At 43.2% G+C, this 18,115-nt stretch overlaps 1 protein-coding gene across 1 annotated transcript in view; it reads left to right on the forward strand.

Moving 5' to 3' along the window:
• Nucleotides 1-18,115, forward strand: part of SEZ6L (seizure related 6 homolog like) — a 143,366-nt gene that overhangs the window by 53,773 nt on the left and 71,478 nt on the right. Inside the window, exons 3-5 of the mRNA XM_033956207.1 lie at nucleotides 12,933-13,125; nucleotides 15,755-15,940; nucleotides 16,809-16,974. Of these exons, the coding sequence (XP_033812098.1) occupies nucleotides 12,933-13,125; nucleotides 15,755-15,940; nucleotides 16,809-16,974 (545 nt within the window). The remainder of the gene's footprint in view (nucleotides 1-12,932; nucleotides 13,126-15,754; nucleotides 15,941-16,808; nucleotides 16,975-18,115) is intronic.

Raw genomic sequence — 18,115 nt, forward strand, 5'->3', positions numbered from 1 at the left:
AGCTGCATTCACGCAGTCTCTCTTGTAAACCATCTTGAATTGAAAGGTTTGACGGGATATAAATAAAGCTATTATTATTATTATTAAGAGTCTCCTATGGAAGAATGGCTCTATCCCATGAAACCACTTTTACATTACATTACTGATTTCTATTCCGCCTCAACCTTGAAGTTCTGGGCGGATTACAAAAGAGACATCTGGACATTTCCAGGATGATTCCAGGATTTTAACACTTCTTTCAAACGTTTACTTCAAGGGCTGTGTGTCAGTGTCTTCTTTGACCCAGTTTAATTAATTAGTTTGTTTCATAGCGTTATTTACTGTGAGCAATATAGCCTGAGACTGGAGATGCCTTCGCTACTGCAGTTCTGAATGCTTTTCTCCGTCACAGATACAATATGCTGAAAACGGTGGATTTCTGAGTTCAATTTTTTTTTTTTTTTTGCCTGGGGTTTTGGCTCACATTTTCTTCAGGACTAGCTCAAGCTGAATTGCAATTAGGTACGTTTTCTATTTCCTTGTCCCTAGAGGGCGTACAATCTGCGTTTGAATCTGGGGCAATGAAGGGTTAACTGCGTGCTAAAAAGTATGAGAATAAGAGGACTTTTGGCGGGTGGTTTTTTTTTTTTTTTTTTTGGCGGGTGTTAGTTGGGCACTAATCAGTATTCTATCACTGTACTGTACGATACATAGTTAAAACCGCGCGAGACAAAGCCGGGCCGACAGTCGCACGCAGGACATCAGCGCGCCGGATTTAAACTCAATTTGAAAGCGCTCCGAGGAGCGGGGGGAACAACTGCACTTAACTTAGCAGTGTTGGTGCTGCCGTGGGGGGGGTTGGTGTGGGTTAGGGTTACAGGAAACAGGCTTTTTCCCTATTTTGTAAGGAAAAAGTTCAGTTTCCTCTGTAATGTGGGGGGTTCCCCCCCACACCCCCACAATGGCAGCAGCAACACTACTAAGTTAAGTGGGGAGGTTCCCCCACACACATACACCCCGCAGCACTTTCAAATTGAGTTTAAATCTGGCGCGCTGATGTCCTGCGTGCGATTGTCGGCCCGGCTTTGTTACATTACATTACATTAGTGATTTCTATTCCGCTTATACCTTGCGGTTCAAAGCGGATTATATAAGAAGAAGCTGGACATTTCCAGGAGGGTAAGTGACATTTAGGGTAAGACATAGTTACAGAATGAGTATAGACTTGGTAACATTGGATGAGAGCAGTTATATTACATTACATATCAAATCTTTTTCCAGGCGTTGGTAGGTAATAGGTTGGTAGGTTTTTTTTTTTATTTTTTTATTTTTTGGTCGGTTGAGGATATGGTGTCAGGGAGTGGGTAACCTGGTCGGTGTATGTGGAAGAGGAGATTAGGTGTTTTGAATATGCTTTTTGAAAAGTAGCGTTTTGAGTTCTTTGCGGAATGCTTTGAAGTCAGATGTTGAGGTTAACAATCTGGTTATGGAGGGTTCGAGTTTTGCTGCATGCGTTGCTATGAGGTTATCGTAAAGCTTTGTACGATGAGTGCCGTTGAGTGGTGGGTATGAGAATGGTGTCAGGGTTCTTCTTATTCTGGGTGGAAGGTTTCGGTGTAGGCGATCGATTAGATAGGCAGGTGCTGTACCGTAGAGTACTTTGAAGATTAGACAGTATAGTTTGAATTGGATTCTGGCTCTGATCGGTAGCCAATGTGAGTCTAGGTAGGCGTTAGTTATGTGGTCATATTTTCCGAGGGAATAGATTAGTCTGAGAGCCGTGTTCTGAATGGTCTGTAGTTTTTTGATCATTTTTGTAGGACATGGTAGATATAGGATATTGCAGTAGTCCACAAGTCCAAGTACCAGGGATTGAACAATGATCCTGTAGTGTTCTTTGTCGAAGAATTTCCTTATTTTTCGTAAGTTGCGCATTGTGAAGAATGCTTTTTGGGTAGTTTTGTTGATTTGAGTCTGCATAGTGCAGCATCTATCTATCAGCACTCCCAGGATTTTGAGGGAGGTCTGGATTGGGTATTTGGTAGTTTTGATTTCCAGGTCTGTTATGGATGGGATTTTGTCCGTTTCAAGCATTAAGAATTTGGTTTTGTCCGAGTTTAGTTTTAATTTGTGGTTTGTCATCCATTTTTCTACTTCGTCCAGTATTGTTTCCAAGTGTCCAGTAGCGGAGTTGTCTTGGGTTTCGAAGGGGAGGAGGATAGTTATGTTGTCTGCGTAACTGAAGGATGTTACGTGTCTTGCGTGTTTTTCATGCGTCACCGTACAGTACAACTCACTTAGGACCAAATCCTCTAAATAGCGCCGAGAAATCGGCACAAACCCCCCCCCCCCCGTGATGCACACTATTCCATAACCAGCGCCAGTGGCGTAGTAAGGGTGAGCGGTGCTCAGCGTGGTGGTGCCCCTCTGCCGCACGTGCGCCTTCCCTTTCCCTGTACCATTTTAACTTCTCCGGCATCAGAAGCATGCTCGTATTGGTGTCGGCTCGCCCTTCGATGTCACTTCCTAGACGCGGGTCCCGGAAGTGACATCAGAGAGAGCGCCAATGCCAACGTCAGGTGGCAACCTCACACTGGGGAAGTAAAAAAGGTATGGGGAAAGGCAAGGGGCGCGTGGGGGTGGAGACCTTAGGAAGACTGGCCCCCCCTCACTATGCCACTGACCAGTGCTCAACGTTAGACGCCATTAACAGAATAGCACTTAGGGCCCAATTCTAAAAATGGCGCTTCACGTTAGGAGGTGGTAGGTGCCCCACCGCCACCTATCTTAATTGGTTTAATCAGTGCACTAATTGAATGTTCCAATTAAAATTCAATTCTTTTTTTTTTAAACGGAGGCGCCTAAGGATACCTCCGGAAAGACTGCCATTATCCCATCTACTGAGTCACCTTATGACGTCTAATGCCACTGTAGGCGTGGTTAATGCTGGACGTAGCGTTAGGGCATCATAAGAGCGCCTCCAGTAGGTGCAATTCTCGTGAAAGGTAGACGCTGGACATATAGGCTAGAGAATGACACGGTGACAAAATTCATCACCGTTCCCGTCCCCGCGGATAACCGCGGGGAAATAATCCCATGTCATTTTCTAGTGTCTATTTCAACCTCGGTCCTTCTACACCAGCATTCTTCAAAGCAAAGCTTGCGGGTCAGTGGTTGTGGCCATTCATACTCTGATTCTTATGTGAGCCAAGGATAATGAAGCCATTGTGACATCACTGATGTGATTGGCTCTTAGGCACTGGTGGAATGAGGCATTATGACATCACAATATCTGCTCTGGATACCAGAGACTGTCATTCTGTAGTGTCTGTTTCAACCTCAGTCCTTCTACACCAGCATTCTTCAAAGCAAAGCTTGAGGGTCAGTGATTGTGGCCATTCATACTCTGATTCTTCTCTCTCTCCTTAAAGAATGACATGAAGATGGTTTCCTGCGGTTATCCGCGGGGACGGTGATGAATTTTGTCACCGTGTCATTCTCTAATATAGGCCTTTAAAACCCTAGCTTTCAATTTCGGCACCTACCTTTCACCTAGCCACAATTCTGTCAATGGTGCCGTTGTGTAATTGGCACACGACTGGTGGCTGTTTTTAAGGCGGCCACTGATAATTGCGCCGTTTACAGAATCCAGGTCTTAGTGCCTAATTTTTATTTTTTTTTTAGCTCCATCAGACTAAACGGAGCAAATGTTTTTCGTGGCACATTATAATTGAAATGATAAAAATGGCCAAAACCATCCCAAAATTTAATTTGAGAGTTATTTAATGTTCTTTACGCTATATATGGGCAGTGAAACTAAAGTAGATAGAATAGACTTGCTAATCAATGCGATGGATAATCTTATTTTTGCATGCAAATTAACCCAAAATGCAGCTCGATAGTCAATAAGCAAACACGCCGTATGCAGTCGTTCTCTTTGTCAGAGCTGAAAATCCAAGTTCGCAAAGATAAGAAGATCCAAACAAAGCCTCGATTGCTTTGTTGCTCAAGTTAGGATAACGACTGCATATAAGAATAAAATTACTTGCCGTTAGTTTTCAAGGCCCAAAGAATGATGCTTGTCTGGGCAGTTGTATCCTTACGCACGCATAAGCTCATAACATTGACAGACTCTTGTGTACGCGACATGCATGTCACCTATTCTAGAGTATACTTATGAAGGCAATTTTTGAAATTAAAGTAGAATTCTGGAATCTCTCGTGGCACACCACTGTGCTTTGGCACACAGTTTGAGAGACACTGATGTAAAGGATTTGCATCAGCTAAACCTCGGTGTAAAGCCTCGTGCTTAAATTGGAGCGCCCTTGGACTGCTCGTGGCCACGCCCCCCTTTCTGGAGATGCATAGAACCCAGTGCCTAAAAATGCACATGTAAATTTTAATTAATACAATTGGCAACAAACTTTTATCCCCATGATAAGAGTATGGCAGAAAGTAAAATGCAAATAAATACTAGAAAAAGTATCTATATGAATAATAAAGGGACGTCAGTACGGTCAAAGCTCACGACGAGGAGCAAGATTTAGCCCCGGGCAAGAACGCATAGGTGACAAGCACCAGACTCAAGGTTTTTTTGCATCTCATCTTACTAGCACTTTAATCTCTGCTCCTTTAAAAGTGATCTACTCCCGGAGAGACATGATTTTTTTCTGCTTCGGCCCCCCCCAAATCTGGAACTTACTTCCAATTAACCTAAGAGAGGAAAAATTATTGAATAAATTTAAAAGTCTTCTAAAGAGCTGGCTTTTTAAAGGTGCTTTTCAATAAACTGGTACTATTATACTTTAGGGTGGGACGTGGAGGTTCACTGAAATATGTGGGTACTTGTTTCCCATCCTGTGTGTATTAAACCTATGCCCAATTTTATTTGCAGTTTTATTTTTTTAATATTGTATTTTATACTGCCCTTATCACTAATGTATTAATGTCTAATGTATTTTTTTTAGTTCATTAATTTTATTGAATATTATAAGTAATATACAGAAAGCAGTTCAAATACATAAAAATTGAATAAGAAATAGTGATGTAGAAACAACAGAAACCATAATTGCTGTTATTTGCATATAGTAGATTATTAAGAAGAATTCAGAGTATTTGAAACTGCTAAGAAAAGAAATAGAAAGGGTAGAAAAGCAGAGAAGATGAATTGAAAGAAAAAAGAAAAAAAAAAAGTCTAATGTATTAATGACTAATAGTATTCTATGTGATGTATGTGGGTTTTATTATTTGATTTGATTTGTTATTTATTGTAAATCGCATTGAAATAAGATTTTGTGATCAAATCAAAGAATCTATTAAACTTGAAACTTGAAACTACCGAAACGGGGCTCTGTCAAGTGATGATAAAAATTTCCGATGGGACTCAGCTAAGTACTTTTCCTTAGCGGCTACAGTTTTTCAGTGACTTTTTAATGTTTTTCACATAGATTTTTGATGAATTTTTGATACTGGGAGATTAAAACGTACTTAATTCTTCGTTTTCTCCTGGTTTGACTCTATGCCAATAGTTTATGGATTTTTGCATTAATAAATGTAAAATGTAAAATATTGGACCCGGGATGCCCACATACAGATTTTGTCTCCTAGAGCTCGGAGCCTAGTTTTGAATTCCTTTTAACAGTTTGTTTTTCTCTTCCTTCCTTTTCCTCTTTTCTTTTGCTTGTGGGTACTCAGTGCGGTGTGATTTTTTTGGGGGGGAGGGGGGTGGGTAGTGAGTATGTCTGTGGTATGGCTGTGGAATGCTTTCCCGGGGGTTGTTTCATGGGAAGGGGATCCATTGGGGGGGAGATGGGGGGGGTTTCTTTCAGGGGAGATTGGGGGGTTATTGTTTGTTGCTTGTCGGGGAGTATCAGAGTACAGCTCGCCGACACTCTTTCTGTTGGCAAATCCTTTGGGCTCCTTTTTGAAGCCAATTTTAATTAATGCAAATTAATGTCAATAATGTATTATTAGCACCCAATTATCAGCACTAATTAGTTTGTTAGTCAATTAAATTTCACGTGCTATTCTGAGCACCATATATAAGAATTTGGGGGTTAGCGTGTAAATGCAAAGATAAGTGCACAGAGGGAGAAGCTTGGATGGTGGTTTACATTCATAATATGCAGAAACTTGTGCTACAGCTTTTTCCGTAATGAGGAATGTGTTACCGGGAATGCTGAGGAGTGACTGGGGTAGCTGTGAATAGCTTGTTTACTCTTTCCAAAAAATACTAGGACTGGGGGACATGTGATGAAGCTACTAAGTAGCAGATTTAAAACAAACCAGAGAAAATATTTCTTCACACAACGTGTAATTAAATTCTGCAAATTCGTTGTCAGAGAATGTGGTGAAATCAGTTAGCTTAGCGGGGTTTAAAAAAGGTTTGGAGAATTTCCTGAAAGAGAAGTCCATAGGCCATGGCTTGGGGAAATCCACTGCTTATTCCTAGGATAAGCAGCATAGAATCTGTTTTACTACTTGGGATCTAACTACGTACTTGTGACCTGGGTTGGCCACTTGGAAACAGGATACATTACATTACATTAGAGATTTCTATTCCGCCATTACCTTGCGGTTCAAGGCGGATTACAAAAGAGATAAAAAAACGGAGGGTTACAATGGAAGAACATTTGTCCTTTCTAGAGAGGTAAAGAGTAGGTTATGTAATTTCTGTGTGGCGGGAAGAGGGAGGGGGGAAGGACGGTACGTTTGAAGTTAGGGCTGTTTCAGGAATTTCTTGAAGAGTATAGTTTTTATTTCTTTTCTGAACGTCTTGTAGTCTGGGGTCGTTATTAGTAGATTGGAGATTTGGTTATCTAGTTTAGCTGCTTGAGTGGCCAGGAGGCCTTCGTATAGTTTTTTCCGTTTTACTTCTTTGATCGAGGAGTGTGTGTTTTTCTATGTCTGATTGAGGTGGTTTGGATGAGGCGGTTGTTCAGGTAGGTTGGCCTGTCTCCGTATAAGGCTTTAAATAACATACAGTAGAATTTAAATAGTATTCTTTCTTGGATTGGTAGCCAATGTGAGTTGACGTATGCTTCTGTAATATGGTCGTGTTTTCTCAATGAGTAGATGAGTCCCAGAGTTGTGTTTTGGATTGTTTGTAGTTGTTTAGTCATTGTAGCAGGGCAGGGGAGGTGGAGGAGGATGTTTGCAGTAATCTAGTAGATTTAGGATTAGGGATTGTACTATAAACTGGAATTGTGCTTTTTCGAAGAATTTCCTGACTTATCTTAGGTTTCTCATCACTGTGAAGGATTTCTGTATCGCTTTATTTATTTGCGGTTGCATGGTGCAGCATCGGACTATAGTCATTCCTAGTAGTTTTATGGTAGTTTGAATGGGATACTTGATTGTCCCTTCGGTCTTTCCCACTATGGCAATTCTTATGCTCCTATGACACTAAACCACCACTGATTGTAAAGGAGGCCTGGAGAAGTGGGTCGGGTATCTCTATTTGGGCAGGTGGGGGAGTACCGGTACTGTGGGAACACAGTACAAATTTTCAGTTTGCGGAAAACGCACTAGAATATTCAGCCAAAACGCAAACAAGACCAAATACCAATTTTGGGCCAGTTTTGGTGCCAAAACTGAAATTTGGCTGACCTCTACTCCTAATAGGTTCTAAATATTGACACCCCTTTATAAAATTATCCTCCAGAAGGCACAGTCTAACTATAAAAGGCACTTAAAGAAAGCATGAGAGGTATGCTATCATTAGTAAGTTTTCTCCCATGTTGGGCCCATGACAAAACCATCTAAAACTAGCACCTGAAGATTTTTTTTCCCAGTAAAAGGTGCAATGCTATGGCTTTGGCCTTCTCTCTCTAGCTGCAAGGTGGTGATTCTGAGGTCACACAATTAGTTGCCACAGAGAACATTCCCCGCCTCCCCCCCCCCTCCCCCCCCCCCCCCCCCCCCCCGCCGCCACAAAATCACAGTCAATTGCCAGCAGCTGTCCTACTGCTACTACTATTAATGGTTTCTATAGCGCTACCAGAAGCACGCAGCGCTGCACAGAGTCACACAGAAGAAAACAGTCCCTGCTCGAAAGAGCTTACAATCTAAACAGCCAAGACAGACAATAGAAGCTCCCTGGGTGCAATGTTTTGCTGCAATCCTATTTTCTCTCTCTCTCTCTGTCTGTCTCATCCAATCAGATCCCCTGTAATGGAAAAAAGCCAATCAGCCTGGCTGGGAAACTTATTCAAAATAAGCACTGTAAATGGAAAAGACTTTGATTCTGACTGAGCTCATCCACAGTATTACTGCTGACATCTAGTGTCCATAAGGTAGAACTTCAGGTTATCATTGCTCTGGCTGATTGCCAGGCTGTGAGCTGTGAGTCCCTTGCTCATTTGTGGTGCCACTGGGTTTTTTGTTTTTTTTAATATCTTAGATATTATTTTATTATTTTTTTCATTTATATATTCACAAATTGATTTATATGTATTGTATTATTTTTAATATATCTTCTCTTTTTTTCTCTGCCAGCCCTAATCAGCCCCTTACAGTATAGTAAGCTGGTTTAGGGGACATTCACTGCTTTTCAGATCTCATCTTTAGCCCTGCAAGCTGATTGGCAGGAATGGATATGATTGTAGTAGCCACCCTCTCTCTCTCTCCTTTGGCATGAGCGTGTCACCTATGTAGGATCCTCCACCACAGCGTTGATTCTCTTAAATATGAAATCCTATTAAAGTTGAAATTATTTCAACCAACATGCTAAAACAATTACAAACAGTCCAAAATACAACTCTTAGACTGATTTACTCGCTGAAAAATATGACCACATCACCGCTTTCCGAGATTCACACTGGCTCCCAGTAAAAGCACGCATACAACACAAATTCTACTGCACCCTAAATGGAAACGGACCAAGCTATCTGAGCAACCGCCTAATCAGGAAAAACACATCCAGACCAAGGAGAACTCAAGCACACTTTACCCACCCCCCAATCAAAGATATACGAAGCAAAAATATATACGACGGACTATTAGCCACCAGAGCAGCGAAACTAGACTGCCACCACTCCAATCTGCTGACTATAACGCCCAACTACAAAACATTCTGGAAAGAACTTAAAACTTTTCTAGTCAAGAAATTTGTCAAATGATCTAACTAAACCTGATCGACCCTCCACAGACCCCGACGCATACTACATCTATTAGCTATGTATTCTCCTTGGAAATGCCCCGGCCAACTCTTGTTGTAAACCGCCTAGAACTGAAAGGTATTGGCGGGATAGAAGACACCAATGGAATGTTTAATGTCTGGACTGTCTTTCTGTAGTGATATGTGTATATTTTGCACAAACTGCTTTCTTTTCCCCCTGGTCTTCTATTAATTCTGTTTTAAAATCATTTAAATTATAGCATTCTTTTAGGAGCTCATTTTTGAAAAAGAAAAACACCTCCAAACGGCATGGCTGGGAAGTTGGACGTTTTCACAGAAACATAGAAAGATGACGGCAGAAAAGGGCTATAGCCCATCAAGTCTGCCCACTCTACTGTCCCACCCCATTAAGTCAGAGTGCTGCTCGACCCACGTAGAGATCCCACGTGGATGTCCCATTTATTCTTAAAGTCGAGCACGCTAGTGGCCTTGATCACCTGCACCGGTAGTTTGTTCCAGTGATCCACCACCCTTTCTGTAAAGAAATACTTCCTGGTGTCACCACCAAATCTCCCTCCTCTGAGTTTGAACGGGTGCCCCCTTGTGACTGAAGGTCCCTTAGGAAAGAATATGTCATTTTCCACCTCGACACGACCTGTGATGTACTTAAATGTCTCAATCATGTCACCCCTTTCCCTGCGCTCCTCTAGAGAGTAGAGACAATGGCTTCTGTCTCCAGTGACACACACCCCCCCCCGCCACCCTCTACCTGGGCATCACCCCCCAACTAACCCTGGAATTTCCAGTCTCACCGCTGCTACCCGTCTCAAAGGCAATCACTCCTGCTCACAGTGCCACCATCTTTCAAAATGGTGGTGCTTGATCCCTAGCTGCACATCAGAACCACCACTGCTGTTTTGAAAAATGTTGGCATTGGAGGCAGGAGTGATCTGCTACCAGTCCTGCTTATAGAGGTAGGAGGCAAGGAGCAATGGCATAGTAAGGGAGGGGCTGGACCGCCCCCAGGTGCCGTGTTGGTGGGGGCGCTGGCATCTCTCCGTCCCGCCCCTCCACACCATGCCACCACTCACGCCATGCCATCCCCCCCACCCCGTAGCTCTGTAAATCTTCGCTGGCGTGAGCAACTTCTCCCGCCTGTTGCTCACGCCAGCCTGGTTCACCTCTGAATCACTTCCGGGTCATGGGAGCCGGAAGGGATGTCAGAGGGACATCCAGCGCTGTCACGAGTACAAAAACCACTCATGCTGTCAAAAATTCAGATGTACAGTGGGGAGGGAACGCATGAGTAAGGAGTGAAGGATGGGAAAGAGTGGGGGGAGCGCAGAAAGAACGTGGGTGCCACCTCCCCCCGGCTCTTCCTATCTTTACTGCGCCACTGGCAAGGGGATCAGATGTCCAGGGGTTGTTGAGGAGGTGCTGGGGGTGCGGGTGGGGGTGCGTCTCTGGAGATGGAAGCGACTGGGTGTTCCTCTTATTTTTAGAGGTGCGTAAATGGGTGGGGAGGTGGGGGTGGTCAGGAAGTCGGGGGGGGGGGGGAGGAGTCAGGGGTGTTGAGAGAGGGCAGGAATGAGCCAGAGAGGTATCCATGGAGGAAAAGGATTTGTGAGAGTCCGTGGGATTTGGTGAGGAATGAGGAGAAATTATATGGAATTAAGTAGATATGTATGCCCTCACAATTATATGGTAAAATATGCGCATGCATAATCATGTAATTCCCTTTAGTGCAGCGGTCTCAAACTCAAACCCTTTGCAGGGCCACATTTTGGATTTGTAGGTACTTGGAGGGCAGCCGAAAAAATAGTTAATGTCTTATTAAAGAAATGACAACTTGAGGTAAGTACCTACAAATCCAAAATGTGGATTATCTGAAATCTGAAATTATCAGAAGCAATTAAGGAAAGATTTATAAACTATAGTTCTGATGATAATTTCAGCTACACACAGCTGAAAGCAATGCAACATGCAGAAAGTGAAAAACTATCAAAGTATCAACTGCAAGAGACAAGATTTTGGACCAACTATTTTGAGGCTCTCGGTTTTATAAAGAATGATTCTTTATGGAAAACTTGTGCCTTAAGTGTCTGGCGGTCATGTCCGCAACCACCTTCAGCTCTCACCTCCTCCAGCGCCAGACTCACACACAAGCTGCACTACCTCCAACGGCTACCTTACGTTCTGAAACATTGCGTGCCTCGCTGCTATAACTTCACGCAAGCGCTTTCCTGCGGTCTGTACGTGATTGTGAGGTGGAGTAGAGAGGACAATCGAGTACAGACGTAGGAAAGCGTTTGCATGAGGTTTCAGCAGTGAGGAGTGCAATTTTCCAGAACGCGACCTCCGGACACAACCACCGGACACTTAAGGCACAAGTTTTCCAAAAAGAATCATTCTTTATAATACCGAGGGCCTCAAAATAGTACCTGGTGGGCCCCCAGGCTGCAAGTTTGAGACCACTGCTTTAGTGTAACTAATACAAAAGTATCTACAAAGTTTTAACCCTTTAATTGGCAGATGTTGAAAGAGAGCACCAGTGCCAAGTAACAGGCATTTGGAGATTACATTACATTACATTAGTGATTTCTATTCCGCTTGTGCCTTGCGGTTCTAAGCGGATTACAAGTTAGAAGACTGGACATTTCCAGTAGCATTGCAGTACATATAATCAAGAATGCGTTAAGTTACAATTGTTGTTCTGGACTTTTCCAGGATAAATTGGTAGTAGATATTAGATAGTGATAGGTTGTTTAGACGAATAGAGATAATATTGTCCGGATTCTGCTGTTTAGACGAATAGAGATAATACTGTCCGGATTCGGGTGTTGCTGGTGGTGGTGTTAGGGTAGTCATGAGAGCATTTTCTAATACTTTTGTGAGGTTATGATGATGGGAAGTGTTTTTTGAAGAGATGAGTTTTGATTTCTTTTCGGAATGCTTTAATGTCTATTGATTTGGTCAGTAGATTGGTGATGGTAGTATCGATCTTTGCTGCCTGTGTCGCTAAAAGGCTGTCATATAGTTTCTTTCGTCGTGTTCCTTTGAGAGGGGGGTGAGTGAATAGGCTCTGGGTTCTCCTTAATCTGTGTGAGAGGTTACGGTGTAGTCTGTTGTTTAGGTAGCTGGGTGCTGTTCCATGTATTACTTTGTATAGTAGACAGTAGAATTTGAACTGGGATCTTGCTTTTATTGGTAGCCAGTGTGAGTCTAAGTATGCTTTGGTGATGTGGTCATATTTGCCTAGTGAGTAGATGATTCTGAGGGCTGTGTTCTGAACTGTCTGATGCAGCGACAATGGCAAATTAACCACCACCAAGCCACCACCAAACCACCAAGCCAGGAAAAAAAATGTCTTATTTTCAAAAAATGACTGTGTACCTTAATTTAGAATCAAAGTGACACTTCACAATTAAATTTAATATAGAACTGGTCTGGTTAAATAGAATGTAATCACATGGTAAGATTTTATTTGCTATAAATAGTCTCAATATTGTGTATGGATCACGTGAGAGGTTCAATAAAATCTGGCTTTAGCATGTACATTGTGTTGTGTAAAACCTCTTGCAAAACCATTGCAACCTTGCTGCATAATATTTCCACAGAATCATTTTTTTAAATATCTGCAGAAAATCAGGGCCTTGAGCCTCGCCTATTCCAAAAAGGATTTCAGCCTTGAAATTATATACGTAGCACATGGCAAAACCATAACTGGCTCCCTAATGTCATTCTATAGCTCTCAGGTAGCACTTTTTAAAAAACGCTACCGTGTCTTTTTATATTTCCAAAAGGTCAATAGCCATGTCCTGTGTTCCAAACGTAGGTGAAGAGCGTGAACCTGTCCGAAGGGGAGCAGCTTTCCATTCGTGGAATCGGCGAAGAAGGTTTGGTGGTCCTGGCCAATGAGACACTTTTGGTCGAGGGTCAGGTGATCCGCAGCCCGACCAATACGATTTCAGTTTACTTCAGGACGTTTCAAGATGATATGATGGGGGCCTTTCAGCTTCATTATCAAGGTACGGAACCTTTTCTCTCTGAAAATGGACTGCAGTATTACAAAACTATGTGGTCTCTTTACTATAGTGTGCTAAATATTTACTGCCAGATTCGGTATATGTAACGTGACCATTTATTTTTTTCATCAAAACGGGACATCTACTGATTTTCAGTCCCACCCCCAATCCTACCCTAGCCCCGCCCCTCAATTTCTTCCATTCATTTTTCATGTGCACACAATATCTTATTAATTCATAATGGTAACCATAAGATTAAAAAAAAACCACAAAGCACACTGTAAGCAGAAAAAATGTTAATTATCATTTATATTCGGGGGTTTTTCAAAGAGGTCAAGACATGACTTTAAAATATGGAATGTCACCTCAGTAACAACTATAGAAAAATAGACAAATATAGTGCAAAATATAGACAGCAGATATAAATTCTCAAAACTGACACATTTTGATCACTAAATTGAAAATAATTTTTTTTTTCCTACCTTTGTTATCTGGTGAGTCTCTGGTTGCACTTCCTTCTAACTGTGCATCCTTTCTTTCTTACTTTCTTTCATTTCTTTCTTTCTTTCTCCCTGCTCCCCCCCCCCAAGCCACTACTGCCATACTCCCCTAACTTTTTCTTTCTTTCTTTCTCTCTCCCTGCCTCCCCCCACGCCACCGACAACGACGACGACGACAATTTCTCCCTGCTTCCCCGCCACCAACGCTACTGTTCAGTGGCGTGCAGTCAGGGCCTTCAGGGGATTCGCCCCACCCCTTAGAGGCCCTGAGGGCACTGCTCTGAATTTGATTGGTTGAGCAGGCAGCAGGCAGCTGCTGCTCAGCCAATCAAATTGAGGTCAGTACTGGCAGACCCTTCAGGAGGTTCGGAGAATCTCCAGCCCAGGAGCCCTGCTTTTATTTTATTTTTTTTAACTTTTTGCTTGATGCAGTTTGACTGGTTGAGCAGGCTGCCTTCTCAACCAATCAAACTGCATCAAGCAAAAAAATTAAAAAATCCGGACTTTAGAGCAAGGAATTCACCGAATCCTCTGAGAGCCCTCACCGCAGGCCACTGTTGACAATCCAAAATAAAGTGAGTTTTTAAAATACACTGTATCCTTACAGTGTTCTAGAAATATTTAAAATTCATTTTTGTTTAATTCCCAGATTGAGGCAGTTTACAAAATTAGTCGCATGTGTATGCTTGAAATCTTACGGCGGCTCTCAGAGCTTTCTCGTATTCGCACTGCGGCCCTTTACATGAAAAAAGTCAGACACCACTGGGTTAGACAGTGCTTATGTATGTTTTCGAATTGTTTACATGAACTATGGGCTCCTTTTACTAAGGTAACAACTATAGAAAAATAGACAAATATAGTGCTAGGGCTTTAACGCATAGAATAGCGCACGTACCGTGCCCCGCGCGTTTGACCTTAACACCAGCATTGAGCTGGCGTTAGATCTAGAAGCGTAGCGCACGCTAATTTCCTGCGTGCGCTAAAAACACTAGCGCACCTTAGTAAAAGCAGCCCTATATTTTATTTATCATATTTTTTTTTAAACTATGGTGTAATTTATTACCGAACTATAATGCGCATTGTGTCCCCTTGGGAGAAAGATGGGTTCTAAATAACAGAAAAATATAAGAACATGATTACGGTTGCCCAGAAAAATAAAGATTTTAATCAAGACACTGAGCAGGTGTAGCCTGGAAAACATTTCATTTCATTGGATTTCATCTATGAGATTTATGTACCGTCCATCTAAAATTCTGGGACATTTGCATGCCTGAAGCCTTTCATTATACGGAAGGAATCTGCACAGCGCAGAGGCAGTCAAACGATGTGATGATAAGATCCATCCAGTCTGCTAAATTCCTGGTGCAAATCCGTGGTGACCCGTCAAATGCGCAGATGACAATAGCGCCCCGACAATTCTGCGCACGAGAAATGCATGCACTGAATGGGATGCGCCCTGACAACTGCGCTCCACAGCGGATACTATTATGTCTTTTTGAGGGTTACAAAGTAACCCTCTTTTTTGAGGGGGGGAGAGACTCCCCCCACTACACTTTAAACATTCATTTGCTAGGGTAAGGTATAAATGATGATTATGGGAACCCTTTACATACCTGGATATCTGGAAGGCCCTGATTTGTTCAGACTCCTCAGGCCCCGTCCCTTGGGAGGGGCTTGAGGTACCTCAGGCGCCTCAAGCCCCTCCCAAGGGACGGGTCTTGAGGAGTCTGAGCAAATCAGAGCCTTCCAGATTTCCACCAATATCAGGTCATTTCACTCATCCATGCGCGCATTTGTCGGGGCGCTATTGTCATGCGCAGATTTGTCGATGTGCCTACATCCAAAGACCCTAATTGATCTCTGCCTCTCCACACTTCTTGACAACTATCACCCCCAGGTTTCCCTGAATTTGGGTACCATTTTTGTCTCCGTCTACACTGAACAAATCCTCCATCTTTATATGAAGAAAATTTTTTTTTAAATAAAGTTGCCCCTGGATCTAACACCTTTTGCTACTAGTTCCAAATGATCCTCACCTTAAAATCTTCCATTCCCATCTTTCTCTCTTGGAGGGCGGAATGGCTTTCGGAAAGATAAACTTGGCAACTGAAACTGTGTATGCTTGCTTTCAGTTTTTAAGCTGAGCTGCAACTTTCCCCGAAGGCCCGATTACGGAGACGTCACCGTAATGGATCTGCATGCCGGTGGCCATTCTCATTTCCACTGCCACATGGGATACGAACTGCAGGGCTCCAATAAGCTTACGTGCATCAATGCATCCAAGCCGCACTGGAGCAGTAGAGAACCTGTCTGCTCAGGTACTGCGCTGTTACTTATGGAGTGGATACGCATGACGTAACAAATCACTTCTATACCGCACGCAGTTTACCAAATTTAACAAAAACTGCAAGCTGAAAAGAGTTAATTAATTGGCGAACAGATATATCTTTAATTGCATTTGAAAATGATTATAGGATATGGAAGTCAAAAGCAAAGGTTTTCCATACTTGGAATGACTTGGGAGGGCTGTGGGGCTTTCGCGTGCCCAGGACAAAATCTCCAGGCTCCTGACCCCTGGGGCCGTGATGGAGTGTAGAGCAAACTCTCAAGGCCCTTTCTCTGTAAAACCTGAATTCCTCCTGTGCTGGCCCAGTCCTTCCACTAACCAAACCAGCCTCTGAATAAAATCACGCTGCCTGATGTTCAAAGCGATTTAATTGGTCAAGAAAGCCTCTTATGGCCACCTAACCGCCTCTTGCACAGACCGCCCCTTGCACAGTTTGGTTAGTGCAGAGGCAGTCTGTGGGCGGAGCCTGGGAGAAGCCGGTTAGTGGTGATATTCAGACCACTAACCGGTTAAGCGAATGGCTAAAGATAGACAGCAAAAAAGGCATCAGGTGTGATCATGGGGGGGGAGGGGGAATGATAATTATCTTGCAACTAGATTCAAGAAAATTGTAAGTGATGCAAATGTGATGTGAAAGTAGATAGCAAATATGCGTGTTTTCGCATGGCAGTGTTAGTACGCCACTCCTTGCTAAGTTCATCCTACTTATCCTAATTTGTTTCCTGCAATTTTTATAAAAATGCAAAGATGCATGGTTTTTCTTCATGTTCTTGGAAAAGACGAAATGCTGCGACTCACTTTTCTTCCCTTTTCCTCCCCCCCATACCGTGCCACATCAGCCCCTTGTGGAAAGACAGTGCGAAATGCCACAATTGGAAGGGTTTTGTCACCTAATTACCCAGGGAACTACAGCAATAACCTGCACTGCGTGTGGACAATCAGCGCTCTGGAGGGTCAAAAAGTGCATTTACATTTTGAGAAACTCTCTCTCGGTGAAAAAGACAGGTAAGCACTGGATAACAAAGCTTTTGCGAGTAAATGAGCATTAGAGCAGGCTAAACCAAACTGAGAGGCTCCATAAAATGTATTTTAAAAGAAAACTACCACTTATACTCATAGTCACCTATAGGGTTACCAGATTTTACTACTGTAAAATGCGGACCCGTGGCCCTGCTCCCAGGCCCGCCCAGTTCCATTCAGCCCCGCCCCATTCTGTCCAAGTCACGCCCCATTCCGCCCCAGCCTCTCCCACCCCAGCCCTACCCCTTAACCTGCTCTCGTGCCCGGAGCCGCGTCGGGAGGGCATCTGCAGGTGAGACGTGATGACGTCACACGCAGATATGTGACATCACCGCGTTACATCCGTCACACCTGCAGATGCCCTCACGACGTGGTCCTGAGCTGGAAGCTTTTCAAAACCCGGACAAAGTGACTAGACAACGCCTACAGATGCCTAAGACCACTTCTGGCATAAGCCATGCTTACGCCATCCTTAGCTGTCCATAGGCGTGCATAGATGCCTCCATAAGCGTGAGTCAGAGATGCCTTAAATGTAGGCGTCATTGCCACATTGATTTTTTTTTTATAGCATTTGTCCTGATTGGTCCATTAGACGGCAATAGGACGCCTACCGCCGCCTACAATCGGGATGCCATTGTGAGAATCAGACCCTTAGTCCAGCAATTTTCCTCTTTTTTCATTCCATATTTTTCCGACGGAATGAAAAAAGTGGAAAATCACTGAATTAAGGGCTCCTTTTACTAAGGCAAGCTAAACGATTTAGCGCGCACTTATTGATTTACCGCTAAATCGATTAGCACACACTAAATCAGTTTGCACGTGCTAAATCGGTTAGCGAGGCATAGTAAAAGGACCCTTAAGTGTATATCCCTCGATGGAGACTGCCCCAACTTTGTTGGTTGGGTTGGGAACTTTTCCGCACCCCTCCTATATCCCTGCCTAATTGTTTTCACTGCAAACATTTCTTTCCCATTGGTTGAAGTGTTGTATGGTTTAGGGCAGGGGTAGGGAACTCCGGTCCTCAAGAGCCGTATTCCAGTGGGTTTTCAGGATTTCCCCAATGAATATGCATTGAAAGCAGTGCATGCGAATAGATCTCATGCATATTCATTGAGGAAATCCTGAA

The sequence above is a fragment of the Geotrypetes seraphini genome, chromosome 8 (genome assembly GCF_902459505.1).
Source record: "Geotrypetes seraphini chromosome 8, aGeoSer1.1, whole genome shotgun sequence".
Taxonomy (NCBI): domain Eukaryota; kingdom Metazoa; phylum Chordata; class Amphibia; order Gymnophiona; family Dermophiidae; genus Geotrypetes; species Geotrypetes seraphini.